This window comes from Balaenoptera acutorostrata, chromosome 1, assembly GCF_949987535.1.
Source record: "Balaenoptera acutorostrata chromosome 1, mBalAcu1.1, whole genome shotgun sequence".
Classification (NCBI taxonomy): Eukaryota; Metazoa; Chordata; class Mammalia; order Artiodactyla; family Balaenopteridae; genus Balaenoptera; species Balaenoptera acutorostrata.
Genome location: NC_080064.1, coordinates 104,625,080 through 104,641,893, shown reverse-complemented (window position 1 = coordinate 104,641,893; position 16,814 = coordinate 104,625,080). Strand labels below are relative to the sequence as shown.

At 35.9% G+C, this 16,814-nt stretch overlaps 1 protein-coding gene across 4 annotated transcripts in view; it reads right to left on the bottom strand.

Moving 5' to 3' along the window:
• The window catches only part of MAN1A2 (mannosidase alpha class 1A member 2), a 219,503-nt gene that overhangs the window by 108,688 nt on the left and 94,001 nt on the right, over nt 1-16,814 (bottom strand). For all 4 annotated transcript variants that reach the window (XR_009008394.1, XR_009008393.1, XM_007169316.2 and 1 more), the window contains exon 6: nt 4,907-5,001. Coding sequence is in view for 2 of the 4 variants with exons in the window: in XM_007169316.2 (XP_007169378.1) it covers nt 4,907-5,001 (95 nt within the window). In the remaining 2 variants the exon portion in view is untranslated. The remainder of the gene's footprint in view (nt 1-4,906; nt 5,002-16,814) is intronic.

Genomic DNA, 16,814 nt, shown 5'->3' with positions numbered 1-16,814 from the left:
TTCCCATAATAAGTAAGACCATTTTAATAGTGATAATTGTTATGAAGAAAATTAAATAGAGTGACAGAATACTGAGTACTAGGGATGGAAAATGAGTTCGAAGACTTTATGTATAATGTTCAAAGAGTTTCTAAAATGACACAATTTAAACTGAGACCTGAATGATGAGAAGGAGCTAGTGATGAACAGAGACGGAACAAGAGAATTCCCAGCAGAGGAAACAGCAAACGCAATGGCCCTGAGGAAAAAGTTGGCTAGTGTGGCTGGAGCTCAGGAAGGGGAAGTGAATGATACAGAATGAGGTTAGAAAGTTAGGTAAAATCCAGACTGTGCAGAAATTCTGTAGGCTATGATGACATTTAAAGTTTTTTTTATTTTAAGTATGATGGAACATCTGGAGAATTTTAAGGAATGTAACATAATATTTAAAGAATAAAGCATACCATTTAGAAAGATTACCTAGGCATCAGAATGGCGAATGGATTATAGCAAAGTCAAGTATAAACACAAAATCCCATTTCCATGTAAAAAATTCTGTCCCAAAGTCCCAAATGAAAGTTTCATTCATAGTGCATTTAAACATCTCAAAATACTAAATTCTAAACAAGGTTTTTCACTTTTTATTTTACAGACAGCCTCACAGCGCCCTCCACCTTGGCAGGCTTAACCACTAACCTCTGTCTTGCCAGTACCAGGTAGCTGTTAAATTAGCTTCCAAATGCTGTTATCTAGTTTTTTTCAGTCCCCGTGCATGGGCAGGTATAGAATCAGCCAACAATTTGAGGAAAATTTGTACATAAATTTTGGGGCTTTTCCTCTGCAATTCCTTCCTGTCTTGAGATACCTGTCCCTCGTATCTCAGCCATTCTGGCAGCTCCAAGACCTGACCATAGTCTTCTTTGCCCTAAATGACCATTACTTTAGGCTTGGCTTCAATTGCCCTGCACCATAATTTAGAATATGCCCTCGGGGGTAAAGCCAGTGTTTCTAGGAGATGACTTTCTCTTAGGATCACAGCCCCTTGGGTCCTCCCTTAGTTAGTTGCTCTCTAATCCCTTCAAACCATCTTGCTGACCTTTTATGATTGTTTTCAGTGGGAGAGTTAACCTGATACAAGCTATTCCATGGCTGGAACTGGAAGTCTAGATTAATTATTCAAGTAGCAGAGTTCACAGGTTATTCCTACTAGAACTCTAAACCATTCTCCAAGGTCTTTTCTACTTTTAGGAGGAAGTAAAAAATATAAATCTTTCTCTCACTGAAGGACTGATGTTATTGGTTTTAGACTTTTTAGCACTAGCTGATTTTTAAAACTCTCTATCACCTAGATAAATACTAAATTAGGTAAGCCAAATGAAAAGTATGGAATAATTATGAGCTTTTTTAGACACAAGAACCATATCTTAGAATTACCACTAAAGTGTAAGCAGAATAGAGTAATACATGATTTGGTAGAGGAATTGAAATAGATGTAGAAGATAAGGATAATAATCTTAACTACTGATGTAGCACATAGGCTCCTAGTCCTGCCATTAATTAACTGTAGGACCTTGAGCAAGGTATTTGCCTTCTCTGACCCAGGAGTCCCACTCCTGGGCATATACCTAGAGAAAAACCATAATTCCAAAAGATACATGCACCCCAGTGTTCACTGCAGCACTATTTACAATAGCCAGGACATGGGAGCAACCTAAATGTCCATCAACAGAGGAATGGATAAAGAAGATGTGGTACATATATACAATGGAATATTACTCAGCCTTAAAAATGAACGAAATTGTGCCGTTGGCAGAGACATGGATAGACCTAGAGACTGTCATACAGAGTGAAGTCAGAAAGAGAAAAACAAAATCATATATTAACGCACATATGTGGAATTGAGAAAAATGAACCTATTTGCAAAGCAGAAACAGAGACACAGATGTAGAGAACAAATGTATGGACACCAAGTGGGGGAGGGTGGGATGGACTGGGAGATTGGGATTGACGTATGTACACTACTATGTATGAAGTAGATGGCTGGTGAGTACTACTATATAGCACAGGGGAAGAAAAAAAAGAAGGTACCATGTTTGCAGGACATATATTAAGTTAATCTTAAAAATGCATTCCAAAATACATTAGGTGCAGACAAATACTGTTTGATTCCACTTATATGAGGTACCTAGAATAGTCAAATTCATAGTGTCAGAAAGTACACTGGTAGATGTCAGGGGCTGGGGGTGGGGATTGGGGTGGGGGAATGGGGAGTTAGTGTTTAAGAGGGACAGCGTTTCAGTCTAGGAAGGTGAAAAATTCAGGAGATGGATGATAGAGAGAGTTGCACAACAATGTGAATGTACTTAGTGCCACTGAACTATACAGTTAAATATGGTTAAAATAGTTATGTTTTTTATTATGTGACTTTTACCACAATAAAAAAAAAAAAGATATTTGCTTTCTGTGAGACTCAGTTTCCTTATCCATAATGTGAGAATTCATGATACCTAGTTCACATGGTTGTTAGGAAATTAAATGACATTGAAGATTGTGAAAACACCTCACAAAGAGCCTAGTAAGAATAGTATCTAATGAGTTTTTGAATAATTTTATTCTAAGTTATTTTAACAGTTTATCTAGAGAAAAACACTTCTTCAATCTGATAAAGGCAACTGATTAAAAAATCTACAGCCAACATCATATTTGATGATTTGTTTTTAAAAAGCAGTATTATAAAAACATTTTATGGAAATCCAGAAGACTATAAAATATAGGTGAAGACAATCTTTTTAACCAAGATTGAAAACCCCGAACTTATAAAAGATATATTTGAATATATAAACATAGAAAACTTAGGAATGAAAAATTATTATAAATAAAGATAACAAACAAGTAGTAGAACAGGGAAAAAAGAAATAATTCTATAATCTACAAGGCTCTTTTATAAACTAACTAGAAAAAGACAAACAATCCAATCAACACTAGGAGTAGACAATTCACAAAAAAACAAATCTAGATGTTCAACAAATTTATGAAAAGATGCTCAAATTCACTAAGCAGAAAATACAAATGAAAATAACAATAGTAACACTTTATAGCCATCAGTCTCTTGAAAATTAAACAGAACATACACTTGTAGACATTTTGGTACTCTCACACATTGTTGATGGAAATATGATGACCTACAGCCTTTTGGAAAACCTCTGGGGAGTAACTACTAAATTTAAAAATACATATATGCTTTGATCCAGCAATTCCACACTTGGGAATCTATCCCACAAAGATAAAAGAGACATATGCCCTTTGATACAGCAATCATATTCCTAAGAATCATTTACAGAGGAAATTCCCCACTAAACAAGGACACATATAAGAGGATGCTATTGTAACAGTGTTTATGGTAGCAAAATAATGGAAATAAACAAATACCACTGATGTGGAATGATTAAACAAATTACGGTATAACCTATGTATTATAATATATCCTATATTCCACTATGTAGTCAGCACAAAGATTGATTTAAAGTTCTGTGGCATGACCTGGAAGAGTATTTCCATGAGATTTTGTTGAGTGAGAAAAATAAGAAGTAGAAAAACAAGTATCCAAACAAACCATAAAAAATTTTAAAAGCTCCACCAGTATCTATGTGTGTGCTTCTGTATGCTATATAGCATATTGTAGGAGATAAATAATGTTAGATTATTAACATGAGTTGGCTTTCAGACAGCAAGATTGGAAGAAAGTCTGTTTGTGGGACACATGTAGAACTCAATCAAAAACAAAAACAAAAACCTTTAAAAAAATTGGTAAATAAATACATCTGTGATCTATAAACCCAAGTAAAATATGCACGTGTATGAATATATACAAAGAAACAACATGAAAATTAAACTTATGTTCAAGACATGGTCCTTGAAAACCCTTCTATTTTCATCTCAATCTAAGTTTGAAGTTCTGCAATGCTGGATTTTTCGGTTATTTTCTATATAGACAAATAATAATAATAATAATATCCTGTAGTCTTTCTTCATCTCAGACTTAAATTGTAAGCTAATTGAGTTAAAATTCTTATTATCTAAGAAAGTTATAAGATATGACTCTGACAATGCTACTGAAGGAAACATCAGAAAATCTGTCATGAAACTAAGGACAGAGAACAGGTGTGTGACCACATCCTTTTGTGGAGGCTGGTCTGGAAATCTAGCTAGCTTTTCCCTCACAAACAGGGAGTTTACATTATATATATTGCATGACATCAAAGAATAGTAAAGTTAGATGTCATGTTCAGTATTAAATACTGATTTCTCAGTGAAAATTAAAACTTTATAAAGTTCTCCATTAGAAAGAAATGACTAAAATAGATTAGTTTTCCCAAATAAAGCTGTCACAGAATCATGCCTCACTTTGAACTTCAACGGTGTAAATACCATAAAAAGGACCCTATAGTCAACGTCAGGAATTATGTCTCCCCTTATCATCAGTAAGACGTTCAGCAATAGGAAGCCCCGATTTTAAGGTATACTGTGTTCCATGTTGACTTAGAAAAAGATCAACACGTCGTGTACATAAAACAAAAGAGGGAAAGCACTTTGAATCCATTACAGCGCTAAATGGAAATGAATAAGCAAATCATAAAGAAACAACTATTTTGTAAGAGACAGAAATCTAGACTTAGAGAAACAAGCAGTAGAAACTGGAATACGGTTACGGCAAGCGAACTGTTTCAAAGTAAAGAACATATTTTAAAAATCAGACAATGTTTTAAAGAAATATGCTTCTGTAAATATGAAGAGAAAAACAGTTTAAGTCTTAAAAAGTATGGTGGGGGCTGATCATTAGAAATTTCTAATACCTTTTTAAAGGGTCAAAAAATCAGTTAATCTAATTTATTTAGAACAGGATTAACCACATAAAAATAGAATTTACCTTTTCAGATTCACCATTGCCCAAGGAATCCCCGTAGGTGTGTTAAAGGCAGGAAGGAGTTTCTCAGCCAACTGGACTGCTTTAATCTTGAATATCTGAGATAAAAACATGAACATTCATAAATTATGAAATTACTGTTGTCAATAATATTTCCTGGTCTCTTATAGGACGCACACCACAATGTACCGGATAAATGAAAGTACGAGGGGAAAAAATGGCATCTCTTTTGGTACCACAGAGCATACAGCAATCAGAGAGAATGGCTGTAAAGTGGATGGATACTGAGGAAATAGCTACCCAACGTGAAATGGCCAGAAACTGCAATTAATTGAAAGGGAAGGACATGGTTTTGGTGTTGATATTATCTGTATTCTCAACTGGCAAAAAAATCTGAGAGAAAACACTAGGCTATGAAATCTTCATCCATGGTATACAAGCTTAGTACAAATATTAAAACAAAAGAAAGAGATGCGACACAATTTGGATAAATGCCCTTGAATTACTATAAGCTTGTTAATATCTCAACATTCTCCAACAAGGTTCAGCCACATTTATTAAAAGAAAAGAAAATGTTTATGTTCACATTCCAAGTTGATTTTATGAGTTATAAATGCTTCACCCCTTGGTCCCAGCTGCTGCTTTTTTTGGTACATAAAACAATAAATTGCCTAAATATCAATGGCTCTCAAACTTTCAAAACCATGTACTATTACCAAGACATATATAGTAAGATTTCTAATATTCTTAGCATATACCAACAGATTTGTGTACCTCATTTTGGAGACTACTGACTTACAGAGACTCAAAACTGAGATTAGGTCATAATATCCTACTGGGAAAAGTGGCGTGTTCTTCTATATGCCCCAAATCTATCCTCTCTCAAATTAATTTCAAATTCTTTGGACATTTAAGGTTCCATCTTTTCATTGCAGTCAAGTATTTTTGTTAAAATATTATTAGATTTTTCAAATAAGTCAGTAGTTGAAAGCCAGGACTAGATCGAAGTTCTAAGTTGACGTTATATTAACAAAGCATACCAACATTATTGGGGGGATAAATTAGAGAGGAGTATGTGCAAGTAGACAAAGCAATACAACATTCAGATGTTCTGCAAGGTTCCTTAAATAAGGAAAAACTCAGCAGAACTTTTAATTAGATATTCTCATATATCTACAATTTACCATTTCCTAGAATACTTACTTTAACACAAAAATACCAGTGAAAAATGTAACAATTTAAGGTAAAAGTTTTAATAATTTTCTCATATTCATTCCATTAATTCAGAAAAGCAAATGGAAAACTCAGTTCTCTCTGTATTAACATTTATATGTTAGTAAAGAGAAATTACACTATACAGTAAAGAGTATTGCTTCCTTACCTCATGCTTCACCATGAGGACAAAGGGACTAAGTTCTTATCTAAGAACTAATATTAATGCTGTGTATTTGTTAATCACATATTTTTGTATCACATCTTTTACATATAAAACTAATATTCAAAATGGTAAATTAAGTTATAAACATACGCTTTTTCTAAATAGAAAGCATTCTCATTTCACTTCCAGAAGTAATTAGCGACACATTTTCTAATTTTCAACTTCCTATGTCAGTTAACATATATAGTAACCAATTATAGTACACGACCCAAAAAGAAAACACCACCCTCATGTCATTGAGAAAAAATTCCTTATGTAGAATTCTTAATTTATTCAGAAATATACAAAATCTTTAATGATAAATATACCACAGCCTTACACTCCTTGTTTGCAGAAACATAGTTTGGCAGACAACAGCAGTAGCTAATTTAAAACAAATTAGTTAGTATGCAATGCAGGCAAATAATATAAAATCCAAAAAGTATCAAAGTAAACCATAAGTCCCTTTTCCAGTCCTATCCCTTGACCACACAGTTCCTTCCATTGATACAATGCAAATAGCTATCAATTTCTCAAATATCTAGTAAATATTTTGTGCTAAATCAGTTCTATCGTATACATGGCTCCTAGCATGTCACATCAAATCCTCATTTTCCATTTCTCAGAAATAGAAATTCTATTACAGTTTATACACACATCTTTGTCTTTCAAACACAGAATATCATATACTCTATGCTCAATTTGCTTCTTTCATTTATTGTACCTTGGAGATCTTTCCAAATCGTTCCACATCCTTCTCTTTAGTGGCTGCAGAATTTCCCCTGTATAGATCATACTGTAATTTATTTAGTCAGTCTCCTATTGCTAGACATATGTTTCCAAACTATGTGACTCTGTATGATAAATTCCAAGAGTGGAATTACTGAATCTATGGGTATATTTATTTGTAATTTTAATAGTTAATGCCAATTTGTTCTCTACACATTTCACAAATTTATATTTCTACCAGAATTTATGACCAGCTGTTTCCCTGTATTTTTGTTAATATAAAAGTTGTCAAACTTTTGATTGCTGCTAATCTGATAATTGAAAAAGGATACTCCATTGTCATTTTCATTTTTTTTATTATGAATGTGGTAGATACTCAACACTCACTCAAATCTTTCAAGCATACCTTCATACCTTGCAGAGGATGGATAACTATATATAACATTTCCCAGACTCCACACCAGCTAAAGTTCGAGACAAGGCCTAGGCATTGCTGAGTATACATAAATATGCAATATTTGGAAGGAAGAAGTAAATGATCTGAAGCAGTGATCTTTCAAGCACAGTGGTGACACTGTCTGATTCTTCTGTGGTAGCTCTGACAGAAGTTCCAGTGACTGGTGCCTAGCTTCAAAGATAACATGTGGGCAACAGAGGGAATGGAGCTGGATCATACCATGAAAGCCACATGGTATGCTTGAGCATTTCTCCTGCCTGCATGTTTCCAAGCTATATAACAAAAATATCTGATTTCATGGCCCTCCCAAAGATTCTGTTAGCTGGTCAGTACCCTCTAATAAATCACTAGATAAAACAGATTGTTTTCTGCAACTAGGACTCTTGACTAATAAGATGATGAAAGTGAATCAATTATTTACATGTTTAAGAGCTTCAACAACACTTAAATGAAGACTTCCAAAACATTTATTTATAGAAAAAAAACTTTTATGTATTCATTATCCATGATGTAAAATCTCCCAGTTATTTTTACCAGAACAAATTGTAAGTAATGGAACTATGTTAAAACTGGTCCTAGGTTTAGAAAAATTAGGACTAGAAGAATTACCTAGGTCTGGAAGAATTGGAAGAAACGGGATTAAACAGGTAAAGTGTGGCAAGATTATGAAGAGCTTTAAAACATAAGCAATGAAACTTAGGGTAACACAACAGATAACACAGAAGCACTGTAGATTCTTGAGGAGGGAAGTGATATTAGAATCCATGTACACTTTTAGTTCTTCTTTTTTAATTGGAGTATTTACTAAAGTAATAATCTGTTTTCAACCTAGTAGAGTTAGAATGTAAAATAGAAGTCAAGAGTTCATAACACTCAAATGACTTCCCATCTCATTCAGAGTAAAAGGCACAGCTCTTTAAAAGGCTACAAAACATTTTTTTTCCAAATAAATCTATTACTTCTGTGGCCTTACTCCCTTTCTCCCTGCTCCAGTAACCTTCTTCAGCCCCACTAACCTCTTTTGTCATTCTCTGAGAATGCCAGTAATGCTTTTTCTTCACTAACTTTAACCTTCATTTGCTGTTCCTTTCAACTAAATGCTCTTATAAACGAAACCCTCAAGGCTCTCTCTTATCTCCTGCAGCTCTTTACACAAATGTTATCTTCACATGCACCCCCTGATCATCCTATTTGAAATTAAAAACCCCTTATCCCCTTCCATGCTTTATTTTTCTCCTGAGCACTTATCACTAACAGTGTATATACGTGTGTGTATACACACACTCTCTCTCCCATATATACCTTGTTTATTGCCTTTTACCCTCACAGCAGAATGTAAGCCATGGTTGAAAAGGAATTTTTTTCTTGTATTCACTGCTGTATTCTTAGTACCTAAAAGAGTGCCTAGTGTATTCAAGATGCTCAACTAGTGTTGAATGAATTAATTTAAGAAGCCAAAATGTACAGAGATTTAAAGTAAACAAGTAAATTATCTTCTCTCTCCTCCATACCAACCCCATCTCCCTGGGATATTCAATGTAAACATATAAAAGTTTTAAGGACTCTTTACAATATTCTACAAAAATGTTGGGTTGATGATGATGATGATGATAATGGCAAGCATATATATTAATCCATTTGATCCCCACAACAACCCAATGAGGTAGGTATTATTGTTACTCCCATTTTACAGGGTTGAAACTGAGGTATAAAACAGAGAAGTTAACTTGCCCAAGGTCATACAGTGGTAAGTCTGAATTTAAACCCAGGCAGTGCAGCTCAAGTTCATGTACTTGCTTTACTATTTCACTATATTAGATATAAATACAGATATAGACATATTTTATACTGTGCATTATTTAATCATAATTTTGTCATCAATAATTCTTTAAAATGTTTTATTAATTTATTGCACAACTCTGTCCTCCCTCTTGAATGATCATTTGGCTAATATAAAATTCTGCACTGGCAGTTATTTTATCTCAGCAGTATAAAGATATTATTCCAATGTCTTCTGGCATCTATTGCTGTGGAGAACTCTGCTGTTAGCTGTCATTCTTTTGTAAGTAATCAGCCCTTTTTCTTTGGTAGCTTTTAGTATTTCCTCCTTATTCTTGATATTTTTTCAAATATTGATTCTCTATCATTTATTCCATTAAACTCATCTGAGACTCCTAATAAACATTAATATTTCTCAATCTATTTTATATCTCTCAACTCTTTTTCTTATTCTCCCTTTGGCTCTCTATACTGCATTCTAGATGAATTTTCATTATCACCATGAACAGGGGCACCCTTAAAGGCTAGACAGGTGTTCCTTAGGACCAAGTGAGGGATACTACAAAACTGCTGGTTAACACAGAGGTAGAAACACATCTCCCACTCATAATGAGCCTGCAAACAATATTTCATAACTCATGATGAAATCTAAGATCTTATTCTACTTGCTAACAAGTTAGCCTGCCACAGTTTCATGAATATTGGCAGAAGACAGAAGACTACTGTGTCAGAGATAAAAAGACTACATTATTCATGGCAAAGTAGCAGCCAAAGCTTCAAGTTTACTTCCATTGGTCGTACACGTCCCACCCTTACCCCCACCTAAGTCACAGAGAGATGACCCAAAGGGCCCATGATGGATTCCTGCACATACAGTGGGCTGCCTTACAGAAGAACACTGAGTTTGGAGAATCTCTTTTATACTAAGTGAAAGCAAGCTTATTTGTCCAGGGTAAGACATTAATTCAATCCTGCAAGCATAAGCCTGATGACCCGGGAAAAGAGCAGTCAGGGGCTTATTATATTCTTGGTATTCCCAGCAAAAGTGTGCAGAGATGCTCAGGCCCCATAGTGGATGGCTTTCCTGAACCTTCCACATCAGCAGTAACAGAAGTGCCTTCCTGTAGCAGCAGCTGAATCCACTTTGCAGTTTTTCCAACACTTGCAGAACCAGCTTCATCACCCTCAATCCTCACTCCAAAGACACCTGCCAGCACATTTTCATCAGAGGTCTGAGTTTCAGCTATGTAGAGCCCTTTCTCTGAAGTTTCTAAGTTTCAGTAATTAAAACCTCTTGCCCATATTCCCTCAGCCATGGTTGCTTCCTGTAGGAGCTACCTCCATGATACCTTATTCTTTTTAATCTAGCACTTTCCTAGTTAATTTTATACCCAGTTAATAACTCTTTTTTATATATATATAAATTTATTTATTTATGGCTGTGTTGGGTCTTCGTTTCTGTGCGAGGGCTTTCTCCAGTTGCGGCGAGTGGGGGCCACTCTTCATCGCGGTGCGCGGGCCTCTCACCGTCGCGGCCTCCCCCCGTCGCGGCCTCTCCCATTGCGGAGCACAGGCTCCAGATGCGCAGGCTCAGTAGTTGTGGCTCACGGGCCTAGCCGCTCCGCGGCATGTGGGATCTTCCCGGACCGGGGCACGAACCCGTGTCCCCTGCATTGGCAGGCAGATTCCTAACCACTGCGCCACCAGGGAAGCCCCAATAACTCTTTATATGAAATTCTCTCTGTTCAAATAACTGGCATGGTTTCTGTCTCTTATAAATCGAATCCTGACTGATAAATAAATAATCCATATTTTCTTATTACCTATTATTAAATATTTGCTTATTTAAAACAGGAAAAGGAAAAAAAAATTAAATCACACCAGTTCCTCTATTCTGAACCAAATACTATTAAATATTTTGATATATTACCATCCTCCTTTTTTCTGTACAAACATACAATTTTTAAGTAATTGGATTTTTATTCTTTCATTTCCTGCTACTAACATAGTATCGTAAGTACCTTTCCAATTTTTACAAAACTGCCTAATTTACTGTATCCATTTCCTCTCCTACCACTCACTACTCCACCTATTTCAACCTAGTTTCTGCCCCCATCATTTTACTTAAAGGGATCTTGCTAAGGATTAGCCACACATTTGAGCAAAGAGCATTTTCAGACATTATTGACCAGTTCCTCCTTAAAATATTTCCCTTATATTCAGTAATACTACAATCTCCCTGCCTCCTTCACTGACTCATCCTCCTCATACTTGACCTTTAATGTTGTGCTTCTTGATGGTTGATTCTAGGTCTCCTTCTCTTCCTTTTCTAAATTGCCTCCCTGAGCAAGCTCATGTGTGCCTGTTTTCAATTATCAGCAAAGCAAGTGACTCCCAAATTTATATCACCCGTCAACACCTCTCCAGTGAGTACCAGATCCATTACATCTGTCTACTATTTATTTCTACTTAAATATAGCAAAATCCCCTCAGATTCAAAACACCTGAAACAAACTGATGAGCTTCCCCTCCCAATCCAGTATTCTTAAAGTTTTCAATATCTAATAACTGCCCCACCATCAGTCTAGTACCAAAACCCAGAAAACTGGAGGCGAGACCAACTCATCCTTCTGCCTCATTTCCCCCTGCACAATATCACCCAAACCTTTTGAATTCATCTTCCTTGATATCATTTATCTCTCTCATCTCTACAGCCCATCTTTAGTCCAAGTTGCTATTATTATTTGCCCCAAATACTGCAATGGCTAACTGACTGGATGAATGGAAACACACACACACACACCCCACAAGCTATTGGTCTATAACTTGCTTTTGTCACTAAATATATCAAGCCTATGTTTACTGGTTGAAATATATAAAACTTATGTTCATAGTTGTACAGTATTCTATAGTAGTAGATGTATCAATTTATTCAACCATGCCCCCAGATGAATATTCAGGTCTTTGCAAACGCTGGCCTACTACATGTTTTCAAACATTGGATACTACAAACACTAATGCAATGAAAAAAATCCTTCTGAGTATACCTTATGTATCCACGTTGTTACTTTTAGATAATACATTCCTAGAAGTGGGTTAGTGGGTCAGAGAATTTTACATTTTAAATGTTTACTTGACACAAGCTAAATCATTTTCCAAAAAGTTTGTATTCTCTCCAACAGCATATCAAACATTTGTTAAAATTTAAATGTATTTAATTAGATACTATAAAGTGGGTACATTTTATTGTATATAAATTAACTTCATTCAATAGTTGCTTAAAAAAACAAACTTTGAACTTTTTTTTTTTTTTTTTTTTTAATTTTGGCTGTGTTGGGTCTTCGTTTCTGTGCCAGGGCTTTCTCTAGTTGCGGCGAGTGGAGGCCACTCTTCATCGCGGTGCGCGGACCTCTCACTATCGCGGCCTCTCTTGTTGCGGAGCACAGACTCCAGACGCGCAGGCTCAGTAATTGTGGCTCACGGGCCCAGCTGCTCTGCGGCATGTGGGATCTTCCCAGACCAGGGCTCGAACCCGTGTCCCCTGTATTAGCAGGTGGATTCTCAACCACTGCGCCGCCAGGGAAGCCCAAACTTTGAACTTTTAAGTTCTTTACCAGGCAGAGAATGTGGAAGGGTGAGAGTCTATTTCAGGCAGAAAATTATGGTATAGCTCGATAAACATATAGGGAAATAAAACAAAGTGATCTAAATACACAGTTTCATGCATGCAGAATTTGGGGCTTCTCCTCTGTGCCTCCCTCCTGTCCTGGATTTTACCCCTAAATTTCTAGCACCTGTGGTAGCCCTAACTCTGTCTTCTGACATGATTTTAAACAGGATTTTTTTACTTTCTCTTTCTGATATTTCACTGTTAGTGTAAAGAAATGCAACAGGTTTCTGTATATTAATCTTGTATCCTGCTACCTTGCTGAATTCATTTATTAGTTCTAATAGTTTTTGTGTGGATACTTTAGGGTTCTCTATAGAGTATCATGTCACCTGCATATAATGACAATTTTACCTCTTTCCTTCCAATTTGGATACCTTTTGTTTCTTTTCCTTGTCTGACTGCTGTGGCTAGGACTTCCAATACTAAGTTGAATAGAAGTGGTGAGAGTGGGCATGCTTGTCTTGTTCCAGCATTTAGCAGGAAGGCTTTCAGCTTTTTGCCATTGAGTATTATGTTGACTGTGGCTTTGTCATAAATGGCTTTTATTATGTTGAGATATGTTCCCTCTATACTCATTTTGGTGAGAGTTTTTATCATGAATGGATGTTGAATTTTATCAAATGCTTTTTCTGCATCTACTGGGATGACCATGTGGTAAACTCTAACTTCTGATCAAACCAGTAACCATAATCATAATCAACTGTGAATTGGTATTAGTACTGTGACTTTAAACATGTATGAATGTATACAAATGTGTAGATGAACTCACACATTTAAGATGAAATGTTGGAGAGTATATTTAAAATGGTATCTAGGTCAGCAAAGCTTAGTGGAATGTTTTATCCAATTACCAACACATCTACAGAAAATGCAGAGGTCGAATTTTCGATGGAAACTGCAGTAACTTCTGAAGCAAAAATAAAATGAAAATTAGTGCAATAAGGACAATAGTGGCTAATATTTAAGTCAGGAAAAATTAACACTGTAACATTTCTCTTTTTTTATTCAGAACTTTAGGGCAAAAAAGGGACACTCTATTTGCCTTAGAAAATACCCCTGGGACTTGCCTGGTGGCGCAGTGGATAGGAATCTGCCTGCCAACGCAGGGGACACGGGTTCAATCCCTGGTCCAGGAGGATCCCACATGCCGCGGAGCAACTAAGCCCGCGCACCACAACTACTGAGCCCACACGCCACAACTACTGAAGCCCGCATGCCTAGAGCCCGTGCTCCGCAACAAGAGAAGCCACTGCAGTGAGATGGCCGCGCACCGCAACAAAGAGTAGCTCCCACTCGCCACAACTAGAAAAAGCCCATGCGGAGCAACAAAGACCTAACGCAGCCAAAAGTAAAAAAGAAAATATCCCTGAACTTATTCAGAAACGATCTTACCTACAGGCAATGAAGTACACAATTGTGTTTTAGTAAAGAAAAAGTTTGCTGTTGTTGTTTCTTTTATTTTGTGTTTATATTCTGTGAAACATATTAAACTCTATATAACCATTTCTCTATTTTATCTGACAGATTTCAGATGCATTTATCCACATAAATTACATTGTTATCTTAGGAAGGGATGCCACTTTGATAACTGTTAAAAAATGAGAAAATACTGTAAAAGAAACGTCATATATTTGAGGCTCAAGTAAACATAATAAATCATCAAGATTTTTAAACTTGTGAATATTTAAAATAAATAGCCTTGTTCTGAGAAAATATTATAAAGATTCACATTTATAATATTAATAAATCACAGGACAGAGGAACACTTTGTTAGGATGGCATATAACCCTCATTTGGTTCCCCATACCAGAACATTGAATGCATGTAAAATGTTCTTTATTCTAGTTACACTCTATCTAAATACAAGAAAGGCGCTTTGCCATGTTATAAATTATAGTTAATTTTCTGTCTTATGTGAGACATAGGAATTTATTGGCTATCCAGTATTAGAATAATCTTATATTCAATGTTTTATTTATTCTTAGCAGATTTCAGGGATTTATTTTTGGTTTCCTGGAATAGATATGGATCAGAGCTTTCAGTGTAAAATGATCAAGTAGAAAAGTAAAATGGTCAGTGAAATCTGATTGTATGAGAAAGTCAAAAAGGTAAAACGTTCTCTCTACTTTTTAGTAGAGTAGACTCTATGCTAAGAAATTAACTTATCTATTTTTAAATAAGTAGAAGGATTTCCCAGCTGTTAGAAACAGTATATTTACCACACAGGAAAAAAGTCAAAGGAAGAGGAAAAAAAAAGTAAAGTAGTATCCATTGAGTCAGGTGATATTGTTAGGCCCCTTCACATAATGTAATCCCCCCAACAACTCTCAGGTGAACTCTCTCGTTCTTTTATAAATGAGGAGACTTAAATTACAGAAGGTAAATAGCTTGACAAATATTTTTATGAAACGGAGGCAGAATAGAGACTCAAACCTCTAGCTCCAAAGTACTTGTGCTTCCCTCCAATTCAAAATGTTTCTTCCTGAAGTCTGAGGAGTTAAAACTGCAAAAATGGAAATACTGGTAACATTGTATACTTTTTCAGCATTTTAGTGTTTTCCTATGACAACAGCAACCAAAATTTCAACATTTTGCTTCAACCTTCAGATAACGAGCCTAATGAAATGGCAGAGGCTGACACTTCTCTTTCATAAGCTGTTCATAGGTAATTTTGAATCATATGCTTTTTGGTATGCAAATTAGTCAACTACACACAAACAATTTAGTATTTCCTCTACATAGTCAGACAGGCATGAAAGTAAGAAAAAAATGCTCTATCTCAAAGACATCATATAATGTTTAACCTGGTAAATATTAGGAAGCATAGAGTAGCAAGTAACAGCAGTTCATGGCTGGGAGAGGAACAGTGGGTAGAGGCAGACCCTCTCTGAGGCACAGGCATACAGGGAATGCCGAAAGTGGACAGTAGAGCAAGAGCATTAAGAAAAACTTGCCTGCAAAACAGGCCCACTCTAATTACAAGGTAGTGTTAGAGGAATTTGAAGCCAGTGGTACTTTGTAGGTAACCTTAGCAATAAAAAACCCAAACCTGGTTCAACTCAGACTAAACTGACTCAGCTCCTAACATTAATAGCACAGTCATGCTATTCCAGGCATAAATATTATTAAACTCAGTCTTCACTGTCCCATCCATACATGATATTTTGCATTAAATAAAAAATTATTAAATACTTAAGAAAGCAAGAAAAATTAATCCATTTTCTAGAGACAAAGCAAGTGACAAATCAGACTTAATGAGGTTGAAATAATCACAAAGAATTTTAAATGACTATAATTACTATGTTAAAAGACGTAGTGGAGGACTTCCCTGGTGATGCAGTGGTTAAGAATCCGCCTGCCAATGCAGGGGACACAGGTTTGAGCCCTGGTCTGGGAAGATCCCACATGCCACAGAGCAACTAAGCCCACGAGCCACAACTACTGAAGCCCACGCACCTAGAGCCTGTGCTCCACAACAAGAGAAGCCACCACAATGAGAAGCCCGTGCACCGCAACGAAGGGTAGCCCCTGTTCGCCACAACTAGAGAAAGCCTGCACGTGGCAACAAAGACCCAACGCAGCCAAAAATAAATAAATAAATAAATTTATATTAAAAAAAAAAGACCTAGTGGATAAGGTGGAAAACATACATGAAGACAACAAGGAATTTTAGCAGAGAAATGAAAACTGTAAAGGTCAAATGAAGTATTAGAAATAATCACTTTAAAAATCAAGGTATTTCACAATTTGTATGGAGACACAAAAGACCCTGAATAGCCAAAGCAATCTTGAGAACGAAAAATGGAGCTGGAGGAATCTGGATCTCTGACTTCAGACTATATTACAAAGCTACAGTAAT